General features: G+C 47.2%; 1 protein-coding gene across 2 annotated transcripts in view; it reads right to left on the bottom strand.

Annotated features, from left to right (window-relative positions):
* ARFGAP3 (ARF GTPase activating protein 3) overlaps positions 1-25,664 on the bottom strand; it is an 840,898-nt gene that overhangs the window by 391,509 nt on the left and 423,725 nt on the right. Inside the window, exons 7-9 of one of the 2 annotated variants that reach the window (XM_069628226.1) lie at positions 14,277-14,336; positions 13,909-13,953; positions 12,194-12,237 (exon numbers count right to left, since the gene is read on the bottom strand). In XM_069628226.1, the coding sequence (XP_069484327.1) occupies positions 12,194-12,237; positions 13,909-13,953; positions 14,277-14,336 (149 nt within the window). The remainder of the gene's footprint in view (positions 1-12,193; positions 12,238-13,908; positions 13,954-14,276; positions 14,337-25,664) is intronic. The other variant, XM_069628227.1, reaches the window with a different exon arrangement.

The raw sequence follows: 25,664 nt of genomic DNA, 5'->3' as shown, positions 1-25,664 counted from the left end.
TTGGTGAAACTCTGCTCATAACACTCTGGCAACATACCTGGATGTTATCTCCTGGCTGTGCACATGATTCATTACTCCGAGAAAACTTGAACTTGTTGTCTATGTCTGACTAATGATACCTTCACAATCCCTGGAGTGAATTCTGAACTGCCTTTCATCTGTGTTGTAATCGAAGTTCTCCTGAAAATATTGAATTCAAGTTAAGATTCAGAATAGAAGATTGTAGCAAATATTTTCAAAACTTTTCAAGAACCTACGTGGGATATGATCCAGATTAGTCTGCTGGGGCACAGCGCTTCGAAATCAAGAATTAGTCCCCTTTTGGTTAGGTACATACTTGGTTAGGTAGATAGTTTATGTCTTCAGGATTCAACTAGCAGGGCAGATGCTGCAATAAAGTTTCAAAAATCGAATTAAATGACAGACTGTAGAAATAGCTCCTCATAGCAGTCTGATGCTGCGTTTAGTTCAGCATGTCCCCGGAACTATAAATAGGTACCTGGTACACAGCACTTTCTTTTGTACCTGACTGCTACTCTTTTTAATTAATTAATCTTTTATAACGTGCTTAATACCAAAGACCAGTCTCTAAAGAGCAGGACTGGGATTCAAATCTGCATTGTTCTGCGATGTCTAGCTTCCAAGACAAACACGTGGCCCCTGAGCTAACCGCCTGGCACTTAATCTATCCAGAGATTCATTCATATGAATATTGGAGTAGGAGCAACTCCCTGGGGATCGTGGTGTGGAAAACCCTTTTTTAAAGACTAGTGCGTATGTTTATGTTCTGTGCGGCTGAAAAAACTAGGAGAAAGACTGCCATTGCTAGGAAGTGAGAAGACTTCTGCAGATGCCAGAACGTGGTAATCATTCAATTGAGCTTCTGTCTTGTCGACGAAGATCGAAGTGTTAAGCACTTCAGATACGGAGCATCAATGTGGCTACTTTCACTACCAAGGCATATATCCAGCTGCTCTCAGTCAGTGCCTCGGACATAGAGGAAGGTGTAGCACATCGCTTTTATACAGTGATGATCATTGAGTCTTTCTATGGGTCACTTCTGTTCAGAAGTGGGTCAATGCTGCCAGGAAACCTTCCCTGTATTAAAAGAGTGAGCATTTGTTGCAGTGGCTGGAATTAGCACAGCATGCCTAATGCGATTAATTCCATTGGTAACATTTGTTGGTGTCGGTCTTCAGTTCGAGTCTTGACCAAGAAGGTCTTCCTACTTCAGCTAAAAGGGAATTGAACCTACTGCAAATCTACCTGTGGCATGGTAAATACTTTTATCAACATTCAATGAGGAAGACCGAGAATTTTACCCAACATAGGAGTCTATAAAGTAATCGTCCCTACACCCTCTTCACCATGCAACTTTTCTATCTCTTGGGTAAAGTATGGTTCATCTGTGCCCCGTGATGGTGATTTTTGGTATGACTGCACCCTTCTAATTTTAGAAGGGGTAGACGGTTGTTACCCTCCTGACCATTTTATTTTACCCCTTGCTATTCTGTCTTGTGTTCATATGCAGATTGCAAAATGCTTGCATGAAATTAAGTGTACCTGCTTTTGGTCCCATTCATTTTTTAGCTGTGCACTTAGCTTTTTGGGGTCTATTCTTTCCATGCAGTGCATTGAAGAAATCATTTGATTTCAAGTTTTTTAGGGGGTTGAGGCTCCAATCTCTTGTGACCTTTTTAGTTCTTTCTCCCTATTTTTTGCCTAACATGATTATGCCACGTGTTTTCTCACTGTCTTTCTTGGGTGCATCAGTGAGTATTGGGGAAGGGGGGGCTTAGTAGTAAGCACTGTGGCTAGAGTGGAGCAAGACTAGCGTCATTCACCAGACTGGTATATTTTGGTACCCATCCCTTATTTCTCAGTCATTCCTAACCATATCAGAATTTGTTTTCCACCTCAGGAATCATTTGGGCTGCCATCTCCTAAACCTCCATTATCATCCGCAGCAATGCTTATGATCTGCCGTGGACAGCTTATTTCCTTGTGATCCTAGGGAAGACCGTGGTTGCAGACTTTATACCGGTCTATCACAGGGGAGTCTAGGATTACAGGTATGGCAACACTCAAAGGGAGTTTTGTTCAAAGGACCCAGACTCTGAAAACGTGAGACTAAGAATGTTCAATAACATTATGCACCCTCTACTATATGACCCATCTCCCCAATGCATCACCAGAAAATACAACTGTTGGGAAGATAAGAGACCAACTATCATTATTCCACTCCTTCACTTCAGACTGAAACAAATGTCAGGAAAAAACAATCTGAGGAGGGTGTGGACTAGAAAGAATTGTGTAGCATGTAGGAGGTCATACATTGGAAAATGGGAGTTTGGTGGGGGGGGTCAAGTTTTTTAAAAAAAGTATTCAATTTCTTTTCGGCAAAAAAGGTTCAGTAAAAATGTATTCTATGAAATGTTATTTGGTAACCTCACACAGATCTGACTTGAGTGGTGAATTGCTGTGCTACGATCTACACAAGAGCCTTACCCAGGACTGCCTGGTGGCGCTAGTGATGCTATCCACTGGAGTGGGATGGGGGGAAGCAGTGGCACAGCTCACAGCATGTGGAGGAATGGATGGGCATCCACCCCTTGGCATGCTGAAACACCGGGAGCTGGGATGGCGGTGTGATCCGCTCTGGGGGATGGAAGTCTATGAGAGAAGACAGCAGAGAGACACTGCAAGACCTCAAAGGAAAAGCCTTCGTCTTTTCCTTCGCCAGCGCCAGGAAAAGTCCCAGTGTTTGGAATGCCATAGAGCCTTTGGGAGGACCCAGGTTCAAATCCCCGTAGAGAAACCTGGGGAAGTGCAGGAGGTACTTAAAATCTGAGCCTCAAGGATCGGACAAATATTTAAAAGGAGCCCAGCGTAAACAAGAATGCAAAAAGCAAATAAAGTGAATCTACAACTGAAGGAATAGTAGCCCAACTGACCAAACGAAAGCAAGATAAACACAGGAGTATCAGAGTTAAAACACTGACAACCAATCCTGTAAGCAGTGCTTTCCCACCAATCAGCAGCCAACAGGACGAGGCAGAGTCTGGCTATAAAATATCAGAGCCAGCTCATTCTAAACTTGTGTCAGTCAGGGACAGGTTACCTTTACATCTCTCCAACGGCTGCCGCCAGAAGGGGAGCTGAATCCTGAAGAGGAGTTGCTGCCTGGGTGAAAGAGCCTGGACTACCCCAGAGCACTGCCTGCCTGGAAGCTGTCTGAAGAGCCTGGAGGAAACATTGTCCCAGGGGGAAGGAGAGTACCCCTGCATCCCCACCTGACCTCAGCTCACCAAAAGTGCTGACCTACCTGAAGCTTAAGAAGAGGCTAAGGAGACTAGCCAGGTTACTCACCGTAGTGACCACCTTACTCCTAGTCCATAGTCCCCTTTCCTCCATACTTATGGGACATTCCTCAGTCCTGTGGGACGGGACCGGAGCACTTGGTAAAAGCATCCAAAATTTTGCAAAAATGTTAGTCCTTCCTCTCTTTCTACTCGGGGCCCGGCGCGTGGCCGAAGCCCCGCCCATCTCGGCTCTGCCCCACGCATCGCTCATCGGTCCTTTTCTATCGCCAGGTCAGAGACCTTTAAGCAATAACAGAGGAACCTTATTAGAGGGGAGGGAGGGTGGGCGTATGGAAGAAAGGGGACAATGGACTAGGAGTAAGGTGGTCACTACGGTGAGTAACCTGGTTATACTCCTACGTCCCTTCCCCTTTCCTCCAAACTTATGGGAGATTCCCAAGCACTCCTTACAGGAAAACGGGTGGATGGAAAATCCCTTACTGAAAAAGGTTCTTCAACACCGCCTGACCAAACTGAGCATCAGACCTGGAGCTCAGATCTAGACAATGTTTACAAAAGGCCGATGGGGAGACCCAAGTAGCCGTCTTTGCGATGGTCTCCCAGGGTACATATTTCTGAAAGGCAACTGCGGCTGCCTTGCCCCGCATGAGGTGTGCATGAATAACTTTAGGAGGTTGCAGTCCTTGGACAGTAAGATTCCGTAATACAGGTAACGATCCATCTGGAGATGGTAGCCTTAGAGGCCTGCTTACCTTGTGGATTACCAAAGGTCAACAACAGTTGAGAAGAGCTCCTAAATTCGGAAGTTCTGTCCAGATAGAACTTAAGAGCTCTTCTAACATCCAAGCAGTGCAGAACCCTTTCCGCTTCTGAAGCAGGGTTCGGGAAAAAGACTGGCAAGGAGATTGATTGATTTAGATGGAAATCAGAGACCACATTTGGCAGGAAAGGAGGATTAGTCCGTAGGACCACCTTATCCTTGTGAAAAACCAAAAAGGGATGCTCCACCGGCAAAGCCTGGAGCTCACTCACACGCCTTGCTGAGGTAATGGCAACCAAAAAGGACACCTTCCACGACAGGTGCTTGAGGTCCACCGTGGCCATTGGTTTGAAAGGTTTATGGCACAAAGCTGTAAGGACCACATTTAGATCCTGGGGGGTGGGGGGGAAGAGGTAAGTGTGTCAATCCTGCAAAACGTCTCTGAACCACTGGATTAAGTTCTGCATGACAGAACGTGAATTCCCGACTCTGCTAGGTGGGATACAAAGGACAGAACCGTGTCAATCGTAGCCGCCCTTGGGTCCAGTTGTTTTTGTAGACAGCAATGACAGTACCTGAGCCATTTGCTTCTGTACTGGGACCTAGTCGAGGGTTTCCTGGCTGCCTGAATAATACCCATGTTATCCGCAGACAGGCTAAGATGTTCTAAAGACCCGAACTCAGGCACCATGCCGACAAGCTGAGCGATTGTGGGCAGGGGTGACACAGCTGTTGCTCCCCCTGGTGAAGAACATTGGGGCTCACCGGTAACCTGATCAGCGGATACACTGACAGGTGTTGAAGTTCTGAGAACCAAAACCTGGCCGGCCACCACAGGGCTAGGAGTAGGAAGGAACAGTTCACCGTGTTCTTCAGCTTGCAAATCATCCGATGAACCAGAGGCAGAGGCGGGAAAGTTTAAGCCCTCATGTTGTGCCATGGAATCTTAAGAGCATCCCCCAGAGAGGAGGCTCCCAGCCCGTTCCTGGAGGCATACAGAGGAAGTTTGTTTGCCACTGTCGCAACGAGGTCCACTTCCGGAGTGCCCCGACACAGAACGCAGGAAAATCCATGAGAGGATCTTTGTCTTCAATTCCCACTTGTAGCGGACCATCGTCCGCCGACTGAGGGCATTTGCCGTGACATTCAGCTGGCCCAGAATGTGTACTGCAACTAGCCAGACACCATGACCAACCGCCCACTCCCAAATCTGGATGACTGGCCACGAGAGGGGGAGACTTGGTGCCCCCTTGCTTGTTGATGTAATAGATTGACACCACATTGTCCGTGCGGATACGGACCACTTTTTTGGCAAAGATCGGTCTGAACGCTTTGATCGCTAAGAAGATTGCCAGAAGCTCCAGATTTATGTGGAGGAGCTTGGCCTGAGGCGACCAAAGATCCGAGACCTGAAGAAGATCCAACGTCGCACCCCACCCTAGAAGGGAGGACTCCGTTGTGACCGTCACCATAGGGGCTGGGTCCTGAAACCCTGCCCCCACCGACAGGTTGCTGAGAGACTACCACCACTCCAGGTCCACTCTCATGGAAGCCAGAATCATTATCAACTTGGAGTCCGGATCCACAGCCTGACGCTAAGAACTCTGAAGAGCCATCTGAGTCTGCCTCATCTTGAGACGAGCAAGAGGAAGAGCCAATACGCACAAGGCCATGAGGCCCAGAAGCCTCTGGAACCACCAGGCCGACATGCTCTCCGACTGCACAAATATCTGACATGTGGCCAACAGATCCGCCATTCTGTCCCCGGTCAGGTACACTCTGCAGTCAATCGTGTTCCAGCGAAAACCCAGGAAAATCAAGTCCTGAGAGACCGTCATTGAAGATTTCCGCCAGTTCACAGACAGCCCGAGGTGGAACAGGAGCTGGAGGAGAGACTGAAGATTGCAGGCAGCTTTCAACAGGCAAGGGCTGCGTAAAAGCCAGTCGTCCAAATACGGATACACACAGATACCCTGCAGACGAAGATAGGCCGTGATCACCGACATCTTCGTGAAGACACGCAGCGCCAAGCTGAGGCCAAAAGAAAGCACTCGAAACTGGAAGTGCTCCTCTCCCACAGAGAAACGGAGATATCTTCTGTGTGGATTCCAGATCAGAATATGCATTTACGCATCCTGAAAGTCCACCACGCTGAGCCAATAGCCCATCTGCAAGGAGGACCATATCTGGCCGGGCGTGATCATCTTGAATTTCTCTTGGGGTAGGAAAAGATTGAACTGGGAAATGTCTAGGATGGTGCACAGGCCAGCCTGGTTGGGTCTGGGCACCGTGAACAGCCGAGAGTAGAAGCCCTCCCCTAGTTCCCAAAGGGGAACGGGTTCCACAGCTCTGAGGTCCAGCAGTTTCTGAACCTCAGCTTTTAGGGAGGACGACCCCGACTGCTGGAAAGGAGGGTTGAAGGGTGGGGTAGGGGTAAGGGTAAGCGGAAGCCCGCCCGAACGACTGACAAGACCCACCTGTCCTCGGTGATTGTCTGCCACGCCTCCCAATGAGATGCAATGTGTCCTCCCATCGGGGTCTCGTGCAAGCGCAGAGAACCCTCACTTGGCAGGCTTTTCAGTGGTGTTCCACCTGAACCTGAGGAGAAGGCTGAGGAGCGGGAGAAAAATCGAGTCTGTTGCTGCCTCTGGCAGGAATTACCCGATGGGGTATCCACTCTGCGGGATTTACGGTCTAGAAACCCCCTGAAGCCAGAGGAAGGCCAGCTTTGTGACAATCATCTCTGGGTTCTAAAAGGAGTTTTAACCTGGACGGACGATTACTTAGCTGTCCAAGTGCTGTCCTTCGTTTTGGTCAGCTCCACATCCGTTGTGGAATGGAAAAGCTCCTTACCGTCAAACGGCAGGTCCAACACCTAATCCTGCACCTCCTTTGAGAACTTGGTGGCATGCAACCACGCCTGTCGAGAGGTATCAATTCCCAGCATAAGGCCCCGAGCCGAAATGTCGACGTAATGAGCCGCGGCCTCCAGCAGATCCTGGGCCAAGACCCTGGCATCGGACAATCCCGCCCTAAAGTCTTCCAGTTTCTCGACTGGAATGAACTCCTAGAACTCCGACAGACCTTTCCACATCTTTAAATTCGCCCCCGAAAGCACGCCCTCCTGCGGAGCGGGTGCCTCGGGCACCGAAACATCCAATAGGCACATCATGTCCAGTACCCGGTCATGAAAAGCTCTAATAGAGTGGGGCTGGTCTTCGCTGTCCTGATCGCCCTGCGCATCATCTGCCAAGTCAGGATCCTGCTGAACCGTGTCAGGCACTGCCTTGTCCACGGGGGACAATGGAGGCAAGGGCAGAAGGGTCAGGGTAGGCACCGTAGGCAAGGATGGTGCCAGCGGAACCACCGGGGAAGTGGGTGGAGCCAGAGGCGCAAGCGGGCATATCTCCCTAAAAAGACCCTTGAAATACTCTCTCATGGGGTCGGTACGCATGAGCATCTGAAATTTGCAGAAAAAGGCGTCCTCCCGAGACGTCTTGGAGCTGCCGGAAGAGGCCTCTCATGAGGAGGATAATTCCAGGGACGCAGAGGGGAGGGTTGCCAAACAGGCCAATCCCCCGGAGTGTCCACAAAAATCAAGGGTGCCGAACCCACAGGCAACGAGACATTGTGCGGAATGGGAATCCAAGCGTTCCAGTCGTAAACTGGACGAAACGGATGCGCACAAGGAATCTTATGTTCACCCACAGAACCAACTCCTACACCTGAGGGCAATACCGTAGTTGTAGGGGAAGCGCCCAAAATGGCTGCCGTGGTCGTGGCAGAAACGGCCGCCATTTTGCCGTCACCTGAGGGGAACTGCAGCACGTGTGGAAGTGAGGCAGGGGTCCCCGTTGGTGGATCAGGGGTCTTCATTTTAGCCTTTACACAAGGAACCTCGGCCGAGCCGGTACTATGTGGCCTGGAATGTTTCTGCGACATACCACTGGCCAAACTAGCCTAGGAAGGACCTCGGCGCTGCCGGTAAAGGAGGAACCTCTACTCCTTGCCCCCTCAACAGTTCTGGCGTCGCCACACGAGCGGGAACGGTGAGAAACAGCTTTCACCGATAAGGCCTTGTCAGGCCTCTCAGAAATTTTGGTTTCCTTAGCCTCTGTACGAGGGACCTCGGACCCAAGTCCGGTCACAGCCTTACTAGCGCGGGCCTCGAACATCCGTTCAGTAACACCAAGCCCAACCAAGGCCTCGGGGCGCACCCCGGTACTTTTGAGGGAAGCCGATAAAGAGGCCTCAGAGCGAGCTCTGGTACCCTACGACCCAGTAGAACTAGGTCTACAAGCAGCCCCCACAGGAGGGGCCTTGGAGCGTATTCTGGTATCCACAGGCCCCTTACGGAGACCCTCAGAGAAAACTCTGGTACAATCATTAGGCACAGAAGGCACTTCGGGGCAATCCCTGGTGATAGAGTGATCAACGCTCCCCCCTCCCCCCCGGAAAAGCCCAGAAAGGTGTCTCCCGGCCGGGATGCTCTGAAAAGTAAAGAACTTACTGGGCGTTTCTTCTTTTTGTCGATAAAAGATCGAAAATGCGAAGGAGGAGTAAGTCAAAACACCTCCTCCCACTGCTCCAATCGACGAAGTGCCCAGACCGAAAGGGAATCGCAATCAATAAAAACAGGAGTCCCAACGGTGGTCCGGACCCAAACACTCTAAACAAAGAGGATGGGGATCCGCCCTCGCGAAGCATCGATGACACGATAAACAATCTGGAAAGTCTAGTTTGAACGACAGACAGACTAGTACACGATCACTAGCGAGAGTCAGAGAGGAGGAAAATAGGAAGAAAATCTTCCACGGATTCAAGTGCGTCCAGTCCCCAACGAGCGGAGAAAAGGACTGATGGGCAATGAGGAAGGACTAAAATGTTTGCAAAATTTTGGATGCTTTTACAAAGTGCCCCAGTCCCGCCCTACAGGACGGAGGAATGTCCCATAAGTATGGAGGAAAAGTGAGCTTATCCAGGTGGAAGAAGGAGAGTACCCCTGCACCTGCTTGAGAAGCCTGAGGAAACAAACACAGGGGGAAGAAAGAGATGGTACAGAAAGGTGAAAGCTGACGCGCCTGGCAAGAGGCTGAGGCAAAAACTTGCTAAGATCCTCCTGGTAGAGAGAGACCAGGACAGAAGCAGGACCCCTAAGAAGAAGCAGGGCAGAAGCATAGATCCCAATAAGAGTAGTGGGGCGACAAACCAGGTCCCTTTCAGTCAGGATAGGACTTTTATATTTTCCCAAGAGGATGCTCCACAAGATTTTTTTTAAGAGGTTGAAAGTAATGAAACTTGAGTCTGGCCTCCAACACTACAGCTTCAATAGGTTATGTTTAAAGAGTTCCATTCCTTTGCCATTTACCTGATACTGCCATCACTCATAGTGGGGAGGTTTGGTATGGAACAGACATTTTATTATATTCTTATGTGTATACCCCTAGATCCATGCATAGATGTTGCCGGAAAAATAGATATTCACAATTAGTACCGGCGAAGGAGGAGGGGCAAGTTGTGGGCGCAGGGCTTGGGGGCATCCCAGCCAATGGTGGCAGCTCAGAATGCGGTACCACATGGTACAGACCCTGTTCCGAGTCTCCTCAGAGCTGGAGGCAGCCATCTTCCTTTGCCGAGAATCGGGTAACTGCGCTCCTCTGCGCGACCACGTCCTCTTCCCCCCACTCACTCCCCACTTACCTTGTGCTTTCTTCTCCCCTGCTGGCACCGGGAACAGTATTGTTCCTGAAGCATCTGACTCCTAAATGGCCGCCATGGTAAAGGACTAACTCAATCATTGCCCTGAACACTTCTCAAAGAATAAGTTACACAAAATGGATAAGGTTTTTATCAAGATTTTCTATGGGGCGATGGTAAAAATAAGAATTCCCCATCATATTTCGGCACGTGATGTGGCAAAAGGGGGCTTCGGTTACCCTTACTTTAACAAATATCACAAAAGTTTAATATTTAAATCTGTGCTATATTTGGGTGTGAACAATGAGACTTCGGGTAATAGAAGCAGCCGTGCCCTTTAAGCTTGCACATATCTACAATGTGTCTGAATTATTGTAGGTGAATGGGTTCCTCCCAACAATATTGATGACTCAGAAGATGTTACTTGCCAGATTGAAATAGAACAAACAGTCGGCGTGTTTACATAAGAATGCATCCTTGTGGAACGATCTGGCACTCCAACTGCAGAATAAAATATGTTGGAAAAGTTGGATTTCTAAGGGCATTCGGGAGGGGAATGATGTATTGGAAGGGGACCGTTTAATCGTCTTTCATAACCTTTGGGTTAAATACAATTTAAATGTAAGGGAAAACAGGATGCTCTCTCATTTAAGTGAATGATTATCAGAGAGGGTTGCTCTGACTGTAGCTCCTCTGGCAGATAGACCGGAATTGTGCACAGTTTTTGATGGTCCATCAGAAATGCTCTATACCTTCTTAAAACTCATGCCTAACAGGGTTGCTATATGTGATGGTTGGGAAAGATTGCGATGGAAGCAGTCTATAGAATTGGGCTATGAATTAACCCAGGACGAATGGCATGTGGGCGGAAAGTCTGCTCAACAAAATTGGATCTCAATGTATGTGTTGTATGCCAGATAGTCCTGGGTAGACTATATTGGGCATCTGAAAATATGCGTTTGCTGGGTCTACTAGATAATTATCAATGTTGGGGGTGTGGGATTAAGAGGGGGACCGACATATGTTGTGGGACTGTTCAAGGGTCATTGTATTTTGGACTGAAGTTCTAGGTAGGGTAGACTTGGTGGCCAATATTGCTATTCGAAGATGTCCTAAACATAACATTCTATTTCTATGAAGATGTGACATTGGGGTTAGTTTAGGTATGGAGTTGTAGATTGTCAGGGCAGTGGTCTTAGCTCACAAGCAAATCTTAAGGCTATGAAAAACTAGGAAAAGTGAGAAAGTGATGTATAAGAGGTGAGAGAGCTCTGATTTGTACAATGAGTTGTGGTCATCCTTCAATGAACTATACGGTTAAGCCCAAAATGGTGGCTGGCTCTAAAATTTGTCAATTTCTATTAACTGTGTAATCAGTTACAGGAGTGTATTCGTGTGCGTTTGTTTTGCAAATGATTATGTACTCCGGTTTGTAATTAAGTAGGATTTTAATTTGTTTTGGTTTTACTTTGCCGTATCTTAGTTTGGATTATAAATGTTCAGAATTACTTTGTTATACCTGTTAAATCTAGGTTTGTTGACCTTACACCATCAGCATTGTGTTTGTTTTGTGACATTTACTGTACATTTAAAATTAAAAAGAAAAGCAACAATTAAAAAAAAAAAGATCGGGAGCAGTTTACAATAGCTGTCTGCCTCACAGTATATGAAGAGAAATGCAGGGATGCAGGAAACAAAAGAATGGGACAAGCTGGCGTTTAGAAGAGAAATGGAGTCAAGAAGAAAAGGTTAAGCTTGACCGTAGTTGCTCTTAAAAGATTTCCAAGTCCAGTCTATGGTCAGTGTCTAAAGGTACACTTTAGAGTGTAGGAGCCTGAATAAAGGTAAGAGCCAGCAGGGAAAACAGGTTTGATTTAGGAGGCAGCATTGGTAAAGAAGGGGTTAAAGGTGGTTCCGACACCAAGTGCATGTGCTGAAGAGAATATGCATGGTTGAGGTTAAATCACAGGAATATGTAGGCATAGGAAAGATTGTTTCCCAATATTAAAGGCTCTGAAAAGGGGGTTGCACTTCTAAAAAGCATTTTCATTATCACCATTGTTCAGCTCACAAATAGTTTTGGTTTTTCTTTTTCAAAAAAACATTGTGCTAAGGAAACCGATGTATGGATGCTAATGCATGGCATACAAAGAAGGAAGGTGAAAGGTTCAATTTTTCGTAGGCACATGCCATCACAGCACTAACCAAGTAATGGTGAAAAGAAAACCAGATGCAAGAGTAACTGTCTAGAACAAATGTCATTTTGGTAGCTACTGCAGTTAAATATATTTAATTGGTTTGGAATCAAGTATGGTTTTAACATTCCGTCGTTACAGGAATGACATGCAACCGTTAGATCTTTACTTCTCAAAATGATACATGGGACTAGGAAAACAGTTACACTCGTACTTACCCCTTTCTTCGCTTGAGTTGGCTTCTTTTTCATAATTGACATATCTACAAATAAAAATTAGAATGTAAGCAATTGTGCAAAGGAAACTTTAAATCTGTTGTACTAAGAATTATTTTTGTTTAGCTTCATTGAAACCGTATATTAAGATCATGCTGCTGCTTCAACTTTAAAGCCGTTTGGATTACATTGTTTTACAGGGTCACTAATATTTAAATTAAAATATGAAAGTTTGCAAGGTCCAATTAAGAAGTCCCAACTTGCTTAAACCAATTACGAAGAAAAAAAACTGCAAGCTTGAGAGTAGCTACTGCAACAAGTTGCTGCTTATGCCCAGCGCAAGAGGGAAAACCTGACAGGCTGGAACTTCACATCACACAAGGATAACTACTCAAAAGAAAATGTAAAGCGTGCTCCAAATTGCGAAAGAAAAATCTAAAAGACCCAAAAATCGCAAAGAATGAAAAATGCAGAACAAGACAGCTGAGGCTGTATTAAGGGGGATGCGTGTGGAAGCAGCCAGAAAGAGTATTGTTTTTTTGGGGGTATGATATGCAAGCTGAACTAGGGTACAGTTGGCCAGCTTAAAGCCCAGTTAAGAAGTGTGCCTAGAAGGGTTTAGATAAGCAGGGTACTGGCTAGGCGAGCCATTAAGTGTTTGAAGACCAATGTCAGTTTATTTTCAGTTTTTTAAACCATTCAATTTTAAATGGTGTTTCATTGAATTTCTAATGTATCAGAATGGCAATAATTTGCCATTCGACTTCTTAAAATCCAAAAATAAGGCAATATATTTACTATAAAGATTTTCATAAAGGACCCACACAAGACAATTACACCAGCCCCTTATGCAGGATAATACTGTGCCACAAAAGAGGAGGCTGGAGGGTGAGGGGATTCCATCAACAACCTTTGTCTACAAAAGGCCATTTAACGGATGTCACCACAAACATTTGGGTGGTATTGTATAAGAAACGATGCAAACTAGTGCTTCCAATTTGCCTTGTATGCTTCAATCCGGTTTCATGGACGTCTCTGGATTTTAAAAAAAATACATAATTGCCTTGAAACAGATCGATCATGTGAATGACAGCATCCCATAGAGGACTTCGTTTGCATCAATTTGAGAGGTAAGCAAAGGCCAAACCATGTTCTCAACACTGAACTTTAAAAGTGTGCATCATTTTCATCACTACGCCAGTTTATACATTTATACATTAATGAAAATAATTGCAAAACACCCTTGCATGTTTAAATCCCAATGTTAAATTAGGTGTTGGGCAGGATGCTCAACATTATGTGACGGCTGCAGATTCCTTATCTCTCGTTGGTGGAGTCCTTCCTACTAAAATATCCAGAGTAAAAACAAAAATGTAAAAAGAAATACAAACTCAAGGATTACTATGAATCTTAGTAGTTGTAATCTTGTTGGATTCAACCACATTAGATAGTGCCCACCCAGTTCAATACCACTCCCAATTGTTCATTCCTGAAATTAGAGTTACAATAAAATAGGAGGTCTTCACATTTCTGATAAGTCATTATTAATTCTAGAGTTTAAAAACCTGTTTTAAAGAAGAGATGTGTCAAATAGAAGACTGAGGAGCAGAGCAAATGCCATGCCAGAAATTAGATAGAGCACAGTGCACCTCTCAACCTGCAAGTGGAAGAGCGGAACCAAAGTAGCACAACAGCAGATCACATATACTAACGGTCACCTTTGTTAGGTGTCGTCCCTGCAGAATTAAAATTCACTGTGTCAGCTACAAGAAAAACAGAAACAATTCATAAAGGTTTAATGTCAGATTTTCATAAAACTTCTACATTGACAACATACTCTTATACTGTAGTAATTTTCTTAAGACACACAACTGTCACATGTGTAACTCAAATTCAGTGAAAGGGCCAGAAATGTGATCAGGTAACCATTTAGCTTGGTGAAAAGGGCATTCTCTGCCCACAACTTATAAGGTCACATTTTCAAGTTTCCCACATGTAAAGCCAACGCATCTGATCGTTTCCATACCCCTCTCAACATGCACACCACTCTTTGTACATCTGTTCCACCAATGAAAATGGCCTTTACCTAAAGCTGCTTTCGGCGACATGCTGAGGCAATCGACACTTGGCCCGATGTCCGAATCTCCTAGAACAATATTGAAAGCAGAGACAAAAGCTTAAGTTTGCTTTAAAAAACATTCCCCATTCACTTTTCACTGTAATACCACTGAACTCAATTGGTTGTGCTCCCCTTCCCATTTTACCAAAATGCTTTGGGTTCTAAAGCATGCAAAAAAAAAAATTCAAATATAAAAATGTCTTGCCAGGAAAGTATTTGTTGTAACAGTTGCATAGCTCTATTGTGGATGGCATGGAGTATTACTTCACCCGCAAAAACTAGGTTGATAGCTTGCAGGTTACGTGGTCGCTTCAGACAATGGGCAAGCCTAAACTTTGCAAGTTGAAATCCCAACAGCATTAATTCAGTCCTTTAAGGGGTGATAAACTGAGCACAAATAAATTATACAATACCAGCTATTATATCACTTGACGTTATAAAGAGACTGTTTCTTGTTTTGCTCCACCAAAACATTAATCTGGTTAAATACATTGCAAAACATTTTGTGAGGCCACCATTTCAATGTCAAAGGACCTTCCTTACAATTTTAAAAGTTTGGAAACTCTGTCAATAGGCAGTCCACTTCTTGAGATAACTGGTAACAAATAATTTTGAGTCCGATAGACAAAGAGAACATCACCCCACACCCAAGACGATGTAAACAGATATGCCTACACAATTGCTTATCTCAATGTTAAGGTTGAATACACAAGGCAGGAAAGGAAAATTTACTCGCTGTAGTGACTAATGTACTCCTCGTCCAGAGTCCTCTTTCCACCATACTTGGGGGAGGGGCGGGGGGGGGATGTTGCCCCGTGCCCAGTCTACCTCTGTACTTTTTCTTCCTGTTCCTGCCCCTCATCCTGCACTTGCCTTCACTGCCCCCACCGCCTTCACTTAGCTGGGGGGCTTGCACCCTTTGTAGACTCTAAGCCCCTTAATTGCACTTGGTTGTGGGCACCCCTTACTCTCTTCCTCCCCCAGGCCCTGCCCACCTGGCCTCCCTGGCACTCTCCTTTGCATGGCCCCTTCCACCCAGTTCCTGCACTACACCTCCCTCCATCCCTCCCATGCACTTCTCGTTACTGCACTAGCATTATCTGAATCTCGCAAGGCCTATTAGGAGCGCTACTTTGGCCCTTCCTGTCCCGCCCGCTCCCCTGCCTTGCTGCACCTTGAAACACTTGTGTATAGGTTCATTACAAATAAATAAATACAGGATACAACCAAAGCATTACTGGTAGCACCAAACATTTATTTTCCATTTTTAATTTTTAAGCAGTGGCCGGCACATGCATGCATGCTTTTGGCCACACATCCACATGCCTGCCCTTACCTCTTTAGATAACTTTTCTAAGCACAAAGGTCAGACCTTGATCGATATCAAAGCATATTTTACAGGGGAAGGTCGTGTGAGGAGTCAGAAATGAGAGCCGGACACAATGAGGTCATGTTTCAACAAGAAGTGATGTACTGAAAGAAAATGAGTTGGAAAATAAATAAATAAACCTTCCACCTATGCAAAGGAGGGCTTCCCCTGCCTATGAACACAAAACCAAGGATCTGTCTGTATCAGGAAGTCGATAACTAAAACTGTCCTGGTGTCCAAAACGTCCTAACCTGTCCTCACACTATAAACAAAACACAAAGGGTGCAAGGAAATGTCTCCGACTTGATATTCGCAAAAAGTGTTAAAAACCAAAAGTATCCAAAATGATTCGAACAAAAATGTTCTGCAAGGTTAAAGATCCATGGACCGAGAGGTTTGTCCCCTTCCCCTGGATTCTTGATAGGATGGCAAAAAGTGCCTCGTGTAATTAACAGTTTCTTTGTTGGACTCTCAAAGTTCTTGTTTAAACAATACATTCTGTAGTAATCTTTCTGTGGCGTTTCTTGTAAGTTAATAGATCATCTGGTGTACTCCCATGCCAGGAATCTTCATACAATTTAGCTGCCTGTGTCCTCGTCTGCCAGGATTTCCTTTATGGTTTCTGGGTCACCTGCTATGTATCTTTATTCAACTTCGCAGTTCTTTGGCTATACCAGAATAGCACATACCGTGAGGACTTGATATCATTTGCTGAGTTCAAACTTCTTCCCCACATTGGCATTTCATTTATCTGTACTTGATTGGAGTTCGCCTTTATACTTTGCCTTGTCTGCACTCAAATATTCTTATTGATAACTCTTACCCCCACACTTGCATCTCATGCATCTATATTAGTTTGGGGTTTGTTTTTGTACTGATTGCATTTAAATAGGCTTCTGGTATTTCCAACACCAGCAATCTCATTTTGCTCAAGTACTTGGTGGCGTGCTTGTCGGAACACCCGAGGATCCCCAGCAGCTTCAGGCAGACTCACTGTTGGTGTCCAGCATCTCAAACTCTGCTTGCGCCTTAGCGGTATGGCTCCTGCAGCCGCTTTCCACTTCGGAGTGTACTGGCACACCCTCTGCATCCTACGTGGCTCTGCGGTCACACACCAGCTATCTCTCACTGTCCGGACTGGAGAACGCTGCTTCTGCTAACAGCTCACCCGCCACAAGCTACTATTCGTCTCTCTGCGTCTCCATGGCTCTCCTTGTTCACATGCAGCTTCTCTCCTTGTTCCAGTGGCTTTCCAGCATTCTGCGTTCGTGGGCCTCGTATGAGGTTTGACGTCCTCTTGTGAACTCCTCCTTCCAACAATGCGTTTTCCCATTCCCTCGGCGCACAGGACATTTTTAAATGTCCTGTGCGCGGAGGGAATGGGAAAACAACTAGTCTGCATGTTGTACATCGAGTTCCTGTCATTTTGCACAAACTCCCTTATCCTCCTTTTCTCAGTACCCAAGTGGTTATGGGAGTTGAAATCCAGGGATGTCATGGGTATTTTAGCTCTTAGATGTGTTGTCTCAAAGGTTTCACTTGAAGATACAGCAGAAACAAAGAAGTGTTGTGTGCGCGTTGTCAGTGTTTGGGTTACACGTGGGACCCTGGCCCTGGCCACAATAACACTAGGCCATTAAGAATTCAGGTATTAGAGGATCCTCCACATGAGGGGATGCTGCATTTTATCCAAGGATTACCCCCCGCCCCCAGTAGTTGCCTCCTCCCATGTGATCCTCTCTCAGATCCACCCCTAGGGTCAGGATCAGGGTAGCGGGTTCCATCCCCTGGTCATATGGGAGGAGGTCACCGCCGGGAATAAATGATGATGCCATTCGATTGATCACAATGGGTATGCATATGGAGGAAGAGAGTAGTTTACCTTTAACTCCATTTCTCTCGGTTTGGTATCTCATGGATTCACATGCTGTGAATATTTCCCGTCAGGCTGGGAAACCTCAGTAACTTTAATATAGTGGTTTTCCTATGGAAAAACTTGACACTTAACGTCTTTATTAGTGCTTTAGGCTTCACCAATAGGATATCTAATATAAATAGCCCCGCCACCGCTGCGTCCCTTCAGAATTTAACCTCACCAAATGGAGGAAACCCAGAAAGTATGTTTGTCTGAAGGGGCGGCCGGAGGGCACATGTGAATCCAAACACTGGAGGAATGGAGTTACAGGTAAGAAACTACTCCCTTCTCCAGCATTGGATCTTTCATGGATTCACATGCTGTGAATAGACTACATAGCAGTAAGAGAACCTAAAAGGTGCATGCCAGGCAAACCAAACCCAATGCCCCAGACAATCCTCTATTTTCAGTGAACAAAACCGAAAACATTAGAAAAACCAAACCCCTTACCTTATTGGAAAAGGCTTCGAGGGCTGCACGCCCCACCTGCACGTCCTCCGCATCTGGACGCCCCAGACATTATTCTTTGGTGAAGGTGTGCGGCACCTCCCGTGTTGCTGCTTTGCAAATATCACTGAGCGGTATGCCCGCCCACAGTGCCGCCAACGCCGCGGACCTCGTAGAATGGGCCCTGGGCGTCGATCGCAAAGGCTTGCCCGCCTTGTCGTTGCAGAAAGAAATTGTCGTCCTGAAAAGGCCTTTGAGGAAATGTTTAATCAGCCTGTCACAGAACAGAGGCGCAGAGTGGCGCTGCCTCGTGAACCTACAGATGACAGCAAAGTGGACCCTAATTGATGACAAAGCCAAACCCCTACTTCGCCAGCAGGCGAAGAGAAGGCAACACTTCTGATGGTGAAATCTGCAACGGCTGCAAGCCCGGCTGCTGCGAGCACCATGCGCAGAACCTTTTCCACTTTCGACTGCAAGACCCATTGGTAGAAGGCGCCCGTGCAGCTGCCAGGATGCGGCGACAGTTCCCTGGAATCCTTAGGTGTCCAAATTCGGTGTGATCAGGAGCCACGCAGTGGGGCTGAGGGATCCCGGGCCGCGATGCCACACATTACACCTGTCCTGTAACAGTAGATCCGTCTCTGAGCACAGCCAAAGAGGCTTGCCCGTTGCCAGGTGAAGAGCTGAGAACCAGGTCTGTCGGGGCCAGAACGGCGCACCATCTGGATTGTTTTACGGATCAGAAACGGAGGGAATCCGTATGCAAATCAGCCCGTCCACGGGAATAAGAATGGGCCCCCCTGGAGTCCGGATGAGCCACCATGCTGGCGAAGAGACGCCACTGCTTGTTTTCTGGACTGGCGAATAAGTCCAGAGGGGGAGTCCCCACTTCTTGACAATCCTTGCCACTTGCTCATCATTCAGCCGCCATTCGTGCATCTGAACGGAATGTCTGCGGAGGGCATCCGCCTGAATGTCCTGCACTCCTGGCAAATAGTAAGCCACAAGGTGAACCTTGTGCGCTATGGCCCAGTGCCAGACCGCTTAAGCTTCCCGGGACAGGGTCTGAGAATGTGTGCCCCCCTGTTTTCGCAGATAAAACAGTGGTGGTGTTGTCAGAATCTGCACGACTGAGTCCTGAATGAGGGGCAGAAAAGACTTCAGTACCCAGTGCACCGCCCTCAACTCCAGAATGTTGATATGCAACGAAGAATATTTTAGGGTCCATAGTCCCTGGACTTGAAACTGGTCGAGATGAGCTCCCCAACCCACCTGGGAAGCATCCGTCATGATCATGTGCTGAAACTCGGGTTCCACCTGGGGCATACCCATTGCTACTTTTTTGGAGCAAGTCCACCACTGCAGGACAACCACCAGTGCCCAGGTGATGAGAACCTTGTCAGACCAGGATCTGAGGACCTGCAACCATCTGGCAGCGGGAAACTCCTGGACTGGCGGCATGAAGAGCCAACAATTAAAGACGAGCGGAATGCAGGATGCCATGGAGCCGATGAGACATACGCGATCTGGGACCGTTGCACTCGGCACTAAGGAGCACGCCATGGACAGCAGTTTGACTCTTTCATCCGAAGGTTTCACCAAATTGCGGTGCATTTGAAAATGGGCCCCCAGAAAGACCAAGTTCCTGGAGGGCGTCAGACAGGATTTGGCAAAATTGACCACAAAGAACAGACCCTGTAAAAAGAGCATCACTGCTTGGAGAGACTACAACATCCGCTGAGTGGTCCCCCTCACCAACTAGTCGTACAGATACACGTGGTGTCCCTCTCTTCGTAGGTAAGTCGCCACCAGAGCCAGACACTTTGTAACGTCCCGGGAGAACTCGAAACTGATCCGCTGACCACAAACCTCAGAAACTTGCGATGCTTGGGGTGCATCGGGATGTGGAAGTAAGCACCTTCGAGGTCCAGCATTGCGAGAAACTCTCCCGAGTGAACTGAGCAGATGACGTCCTGCAACGTTGGCATCCTGAACTTCTGGCGCTTCACATTCTTGTTCAATGGCCTTAGGTCTAGAATGGGGAGCCATTTCCTGTTTGGTTTTCTGACAAAAAAAACGGTCCCTTTCCCTTTTTCCGACGCTGGGACCCTTTCTATAGCCCCTTTCTGCAGCATTGGAGGCACCTCCTGCCGCAAGACTTGCCGATGCTGTTGCAAAACTCACCGGTGGAATAGGGAGATGCGGGTGCCGTAACTCTTGAGTGGCCGTATTGGCCTGCATCCAGCACCCATCTGTCCGTTGTAATCAAACGCCAGTCATCAACATGTTACGCCACTCTGCCTCCCAGACAACAGCCGATATGACAGTCATTGTGGGCTTGGACTGCCAGCCTTTACCGGCGGAGGAGGAAGCCCTCCGCTTTTGATGATTATGATAGTCCTTGGTCCGCTGAGCAGACTGGAAAGATCATCAGAAACCTTGGGAGGAATAGCTAAAGCAACTGTAGGTCTTGTCTCGAGATCCTGCAAAATCTGGCATTCCCTGAGGCTCCTCGAAAGGTGAAATGGGCGGAAAGAGCGCCTCCCCTGCAGAGTTACCAGGGACTGCGCCGTATCAGAATCTTACTTCATATTCTTCAGTGCCTCGTCAATCTTCTCCCCAAACAGCAGGTTTCCCTCACACAGCATGCCCACCACCTTGTGCTGGACCTCTGGTCGAAAATAAGTACAGCACAGCCAAGCCTGCCGGAGGGCAACCCCATTATTAATTTGCTTGAACCGTCGTAGCCCCCACTGTCAGCACCTTCTTGCCAAAAGCATCCAGTTTACGGCCTTCATTGTCTGGGGGAGTCACTTGTGCTGGCTACGCGCCTTCCTACCGGCTGCCGCCGAACCTCAGACTCAGCAGTGGGCCGAGACATGAGGCAGGGCACTCCGGTGCTCTGAATGTTGTTCTCTAAGCGGCCCTTGACCACAGGCTTCGTGAAAGGATGGCACACCGTGCAAAGGCCTTCCTGCGACACGTGGTCCAAGATGGGGATAGAGAAGACTGCCTTCCTCTTCCCCGGATGATCAAACAAAATAACAGTCTTATCTCCCCATCATGGCATGAAAAGCCCCCACATCGTCCGGCAGAGAAGGCCGGGCCGGGCTAGTTGGAGGATCCACCTCTGGATCAGTATCCCAGGTATCCGCCTGCCTGGGTGACGAGACCGTTGAAAAAGAGTGTCCTGCAGAGCATTATCCGGCTCAGATTCCACCAGCTCCCTTTCTTCCTGATCCCTACGAGGAGGGGAGAACCCCCTAGGCGACAGTACAGTGGCCCGAACCAGGTGAGACTTCCGCGGAGGGGCACCCTCCTCCTGCCGGGGAATGGCAGGCACGTCCTGGCTCACAGGGCTTTGAGGCAACGGAAGGCAGGCATCCTACTGTCCCAAGAGCGACTGCAACATCTTCAGCATCTGCATGGAAAGCAACGAGTGCGGACTAACCAATGGATACTGCAGCAGAATCACACCCAGCCCCCCCCCCCCACGTGGATGGCACCGCCGACCGCAGGCCCAACATCGAAGGATCGAGAAACGGGTGACCTTCCACCTCCGGACTCTAGTCAAGATCATATGATAGCGGGTCTTGCTGGAGAATCTTCAACGGGAGTCCAAATCCGGTCCCAGAGTGCCACGGCACCTCCACCACAGGTAACGGACCCCCCCACCCCCATCGGACCCCAGTGGTGCAAAGGATTCCCGTAGTCCCACTCCAGCCGAAGCGGCCGTTAATGACCCCGCAGTCGTCATAAAGGCCGTAGACGGGGCCGCCGCCAGCATGGCCGTTGAAGGGATCGTAGGCAGCAAAGCAGTCATAGACGTAGGATCCCTCATCGATGGGACTCGCGTCGACAGAATAGAGGACACTGCAGCTGGTGGAGCAGCTTTCGCTGGCGACGAAGACAGCTTGGACTCCAACCTAGAGCAGTGCTTGGAAGAGTCATGGCCCGACAGTGAATGATGGCGGTCCTTCGAATACTATTTCGTCGATGAGGACGAATGCAACCTCAAATTGTCTTTGTCCGAAGTCGCGGCCTTCCGTGAGGGGTCCACCGACTTCTCCGACCGGGAAAAGGAACCCCCTGGCTTATCTGTCCTCGGGGCATGCGTCTCCAGAGCGGGCCCCGCCAACCCCACGCCTTTCAGCACCAGCCGAGCCCCTGAAGAGCCACATCCTTTTCACAAATCAGATGCTGGGCCAGCCACCATGCGCTGCTTCTTAGGCGAAGGCTCTGCCGACCGTGCCCTCGAGCCTGAGGGTGATTTTCTCGCTGAAGGAAGTCGAGGATCTGCCCACGCGGGCCGAATCCACCTCGGACCCTGGATAGGCGCCTTTGTTCAACCAGGCAATCAACCGCCAGTTCCAGTCTTTAAGCGTCTTCTGGAAGAACTTCCGGCAAATCTCAGTTCTTCATGGAATGATTGGGTACAGGCAGTACAAACAGTCCGCATGGCCATCCCCTTCATAAATATTGAAACGGCAGGTTTCGAACAGGCGAAACAGCGATTTCTTCGGGCCCACAGATGACATTATGGGACCTTGAAACACACAGGAACAGCGAAAGCTGCGCAGAAAAACTGAAAGAGGAAATTCTCAAGAGAACACAAGGTGATCCCAACAGTTTGGAGAGAGTTGCAATCTAAAGGAAACCCGCAGGGGGCGGGGCTATTTATACTAGACGTCCTATTGGTGCAGCCTAAAGTGTCAAAGTTTTTCCATAGGAAAACCACTATATTAAAGTTACCGAGGTTTCCCAGCCTGACGATGGGAAATATTCACAGCATGTGAATCCATGAAAGATCCAATGCTGTAGAAAGGAGACTTGTCTATGAGCACAGAAGTCACTACAGTGAGTAGGTTTTCCTTATTCCTACATCCCATCCCCTTTCCTCCATACTTATATTACACAGCCACGGTAGTGAGCGTGTAGTTATGGTTAAGTTGCTGTTTCCATATGAAGAGCACTTTTTGGGCTGCTTATAACTCCGCTCCCCCTGAATGAATCCTCACCAAACTTTGCAAAAAAAAGTATATGGCGCACACTGAATCTTTTTGCAAAGTTTGGTGCAGTTTGGTCCAGGGGGGGCAAAGTTATAAGGGGGGGGTCCCAAAACTTATTTTTTTCCCATAGACTGAATGGGGGAAAAACTTTGCGCACGGGTACAGAGGAAACCGCTGGATGGATTTTCACCTAATTTGCAGCATGAGCAGCGGTTTGGTCCCGAAAGCGTGCTTTTTGGTGAAAATCCATCCAGTAGTTTTTTTTTTAAACGATCAAAAGGTAGGTCTAAAAAAAATGTGCGATATCTATGTCCGCTCCGCAGACACAATTCCCTGTTCGTTCCGTGGGCTGGACACTGATTGGGTAATCGGGCGCGTCATGTCCGCGGATATGTGACGCGTTCGCTCATTGGATGGCGGAGAGCGTGAAGTGCGTTGGATTGTTTGGATGCGCCTGCCATCTTTGATCTGTGTTTTGGAGTCTGCGGACAATGCTGCAAAAACAAATAAATAAATAAAAAATAAAAAAACACAAAATTGCACTTGTTAAAGTTATCAAATACTGTCTGGGGAGGTGAGTGTTGGGGATGTGGCAGCAAGAAGCAAAAAAGTGTTTTTTTTGTCAAACGGTATATTTGGAGGTAGGGTGGGCAACTGTCCCGTAATTTGCAGGATTGTCCCGCAATTGCCGCCTGTGTCCCGCAGTTTGCCGAGTGGCTCTGCAGAACGCGGGTTGTCCCGAGTTGCGCTGTTCGAGCACAATTTGTGATCTAACAGTGTAAGTCAGGAGTTACAATTAGTCATGCTGGGGGTTGGGGCCGAGGTCATACACATACATTTCCCGCAAATTGGAATAACAGTGGCGGGCAAGTACAGCTAATCTGTAAATAAGAGTCCTATTACATTGCAACCGCAGCTACTGACGTGGCAGGCTTGCAGGGCGGTCATGTCAGTAGCTTCGGGTGCAATGCATTGATTGTGCCATGTGAATGACGCCGTGACGTCATCAACACCTTTTGTCCTGCAAAGGGATGTGACAAAGTTGGCCACCCTATTTGGAGGTATTCCTCAATATATTGTGCGTGAAGTACTGGCGAAGGAGTAATGTGTCTGTGTTACAATGTATTTAAAATAATATTCGAGTCAGATTGCCCCCCCCCCCCCTTGATTTTGGCATCTGAGGCAGCCACCTGCAGTGTTTGATGGAAACCGCGGCCATCCATGCATGGGTGCGTTGAGCCGTGTTGTTGCAAAGTGAGAATGTATTTCGATTCCGAGTGAAGGTCACTAGCTTTTATTTTTTTGGTTGCGAGCTAAGGCAGCCCACGCATGGGACTGAACATAGAAGGGTCAATTCTTTTTTGACCATGAGAGAAAGGGATTTTTCCGTAAAGAGTGAGAGGAGGTTTGTAATAATGAACATTTGATAATGCATTCCAAAAGTGTGTACGGAACATGTAAATTCAGTTCATGAAGATTCTTTGATGCGAACGGATTGAGCATTTCGGAATGAATTACGGGAAGAGAATGGAGAAGGTGAATATTATTTAAGTTTGTTTTTGACAACTGTATACCGGAACAAGCTTTAACCTATTATCTGAAGATTAATTTTGGCAATGTAACTCAAGTACTATTTTTCTGTGTGGTTGTCTTTTTTATGTGGTTATGGGGAGTGCAAAATGTAGGTGTATGTCGACTATAACTAGATTTAACCAGGTTCAACGCTAATATTTCTTTAAAATGTCATGTATGACCATATGGAATTGTGTATCAGTTTCTAGGTTATTTTTGTCTTTTTTTAGATTGTTTGATGTGTGTGCTAATCGTTAGTTTAAACTCTATGCCGAATTAAGAAAAGTATAAATATATTGTAATAAAGGTAGGGTATTGATACATATTTTCTGTTATGTTTTCCAAATAGCTACATGCTGCCTTACTGCGATTGCCATCAATTCCAGATGCCAACTGATGGGTTCTTCAATAGGCAGGTGCACATTGTCGTCAACGGCTGGATTTCCGTCACCGTTGTGGGACGATTGCCCAGTGCCCATTTGTCCGTACGCTGCCCTAGCGATTAGGAGTAACATCTTTTATGGTGGTGTAGGTGCAAGTTGATGCAGATATCCTGGAATTCACTGTGGGACCCAAGCGGTTCCTTTATCGAAAACAAACACTTTGTGTATGAAAAAAGAAGAACATGTGCCTCACGATTAACATTTTCGATCACGAGCGAAGAAAAAAATTGCAATTTGATTGAATATGGGAACAGTCGGATGTTCTCGGAGAGTTCATTGGGAAATAAAAGTACTTTAAAAATTGTATACTGTTATTCTTTTAAAGACCGGTTTAATAATTTTAATTGTGCTGTGGTATGTTAGTCGATGTGTGTTGATCTTTTGGGTTCTGCGTCACGTCAAGTAGGTGATTATGGGTGCATTTGACTACACTGAAGAGGAACGTCACCGAGAAAGGCGTTCATTATCACTAGTGTTGGTTATGTGAGGGTCAGGGGCGGAGCATATGATTTAGTGACGTCAGGCCAGTTTACCGTAGGTCGATGCAGCAATGGTTAATAGTACAAGATGGACGCGCCCTATTGCCACATTTCATGT

This window comes from Ambystoma mexicanum, chromosome 12 (genome assembly GCF_040938575.1).
Source record: "Ambystoma mexicanum isolate Mex_15411 chromosome 12, UKY_AmexF1_1, whole genome shotgun sequence".
Classification (NCBI taxonomy): domain Eukaryota; kingdom Metazoa; phylum Chordata; class Amphibia; order Caudata; family Ambystomatidae; genus Ambystoma; species Ambystoma mexicanum.
This window is presented reverse-complemented; position numbering and strand designations above follow the sequence as displayed.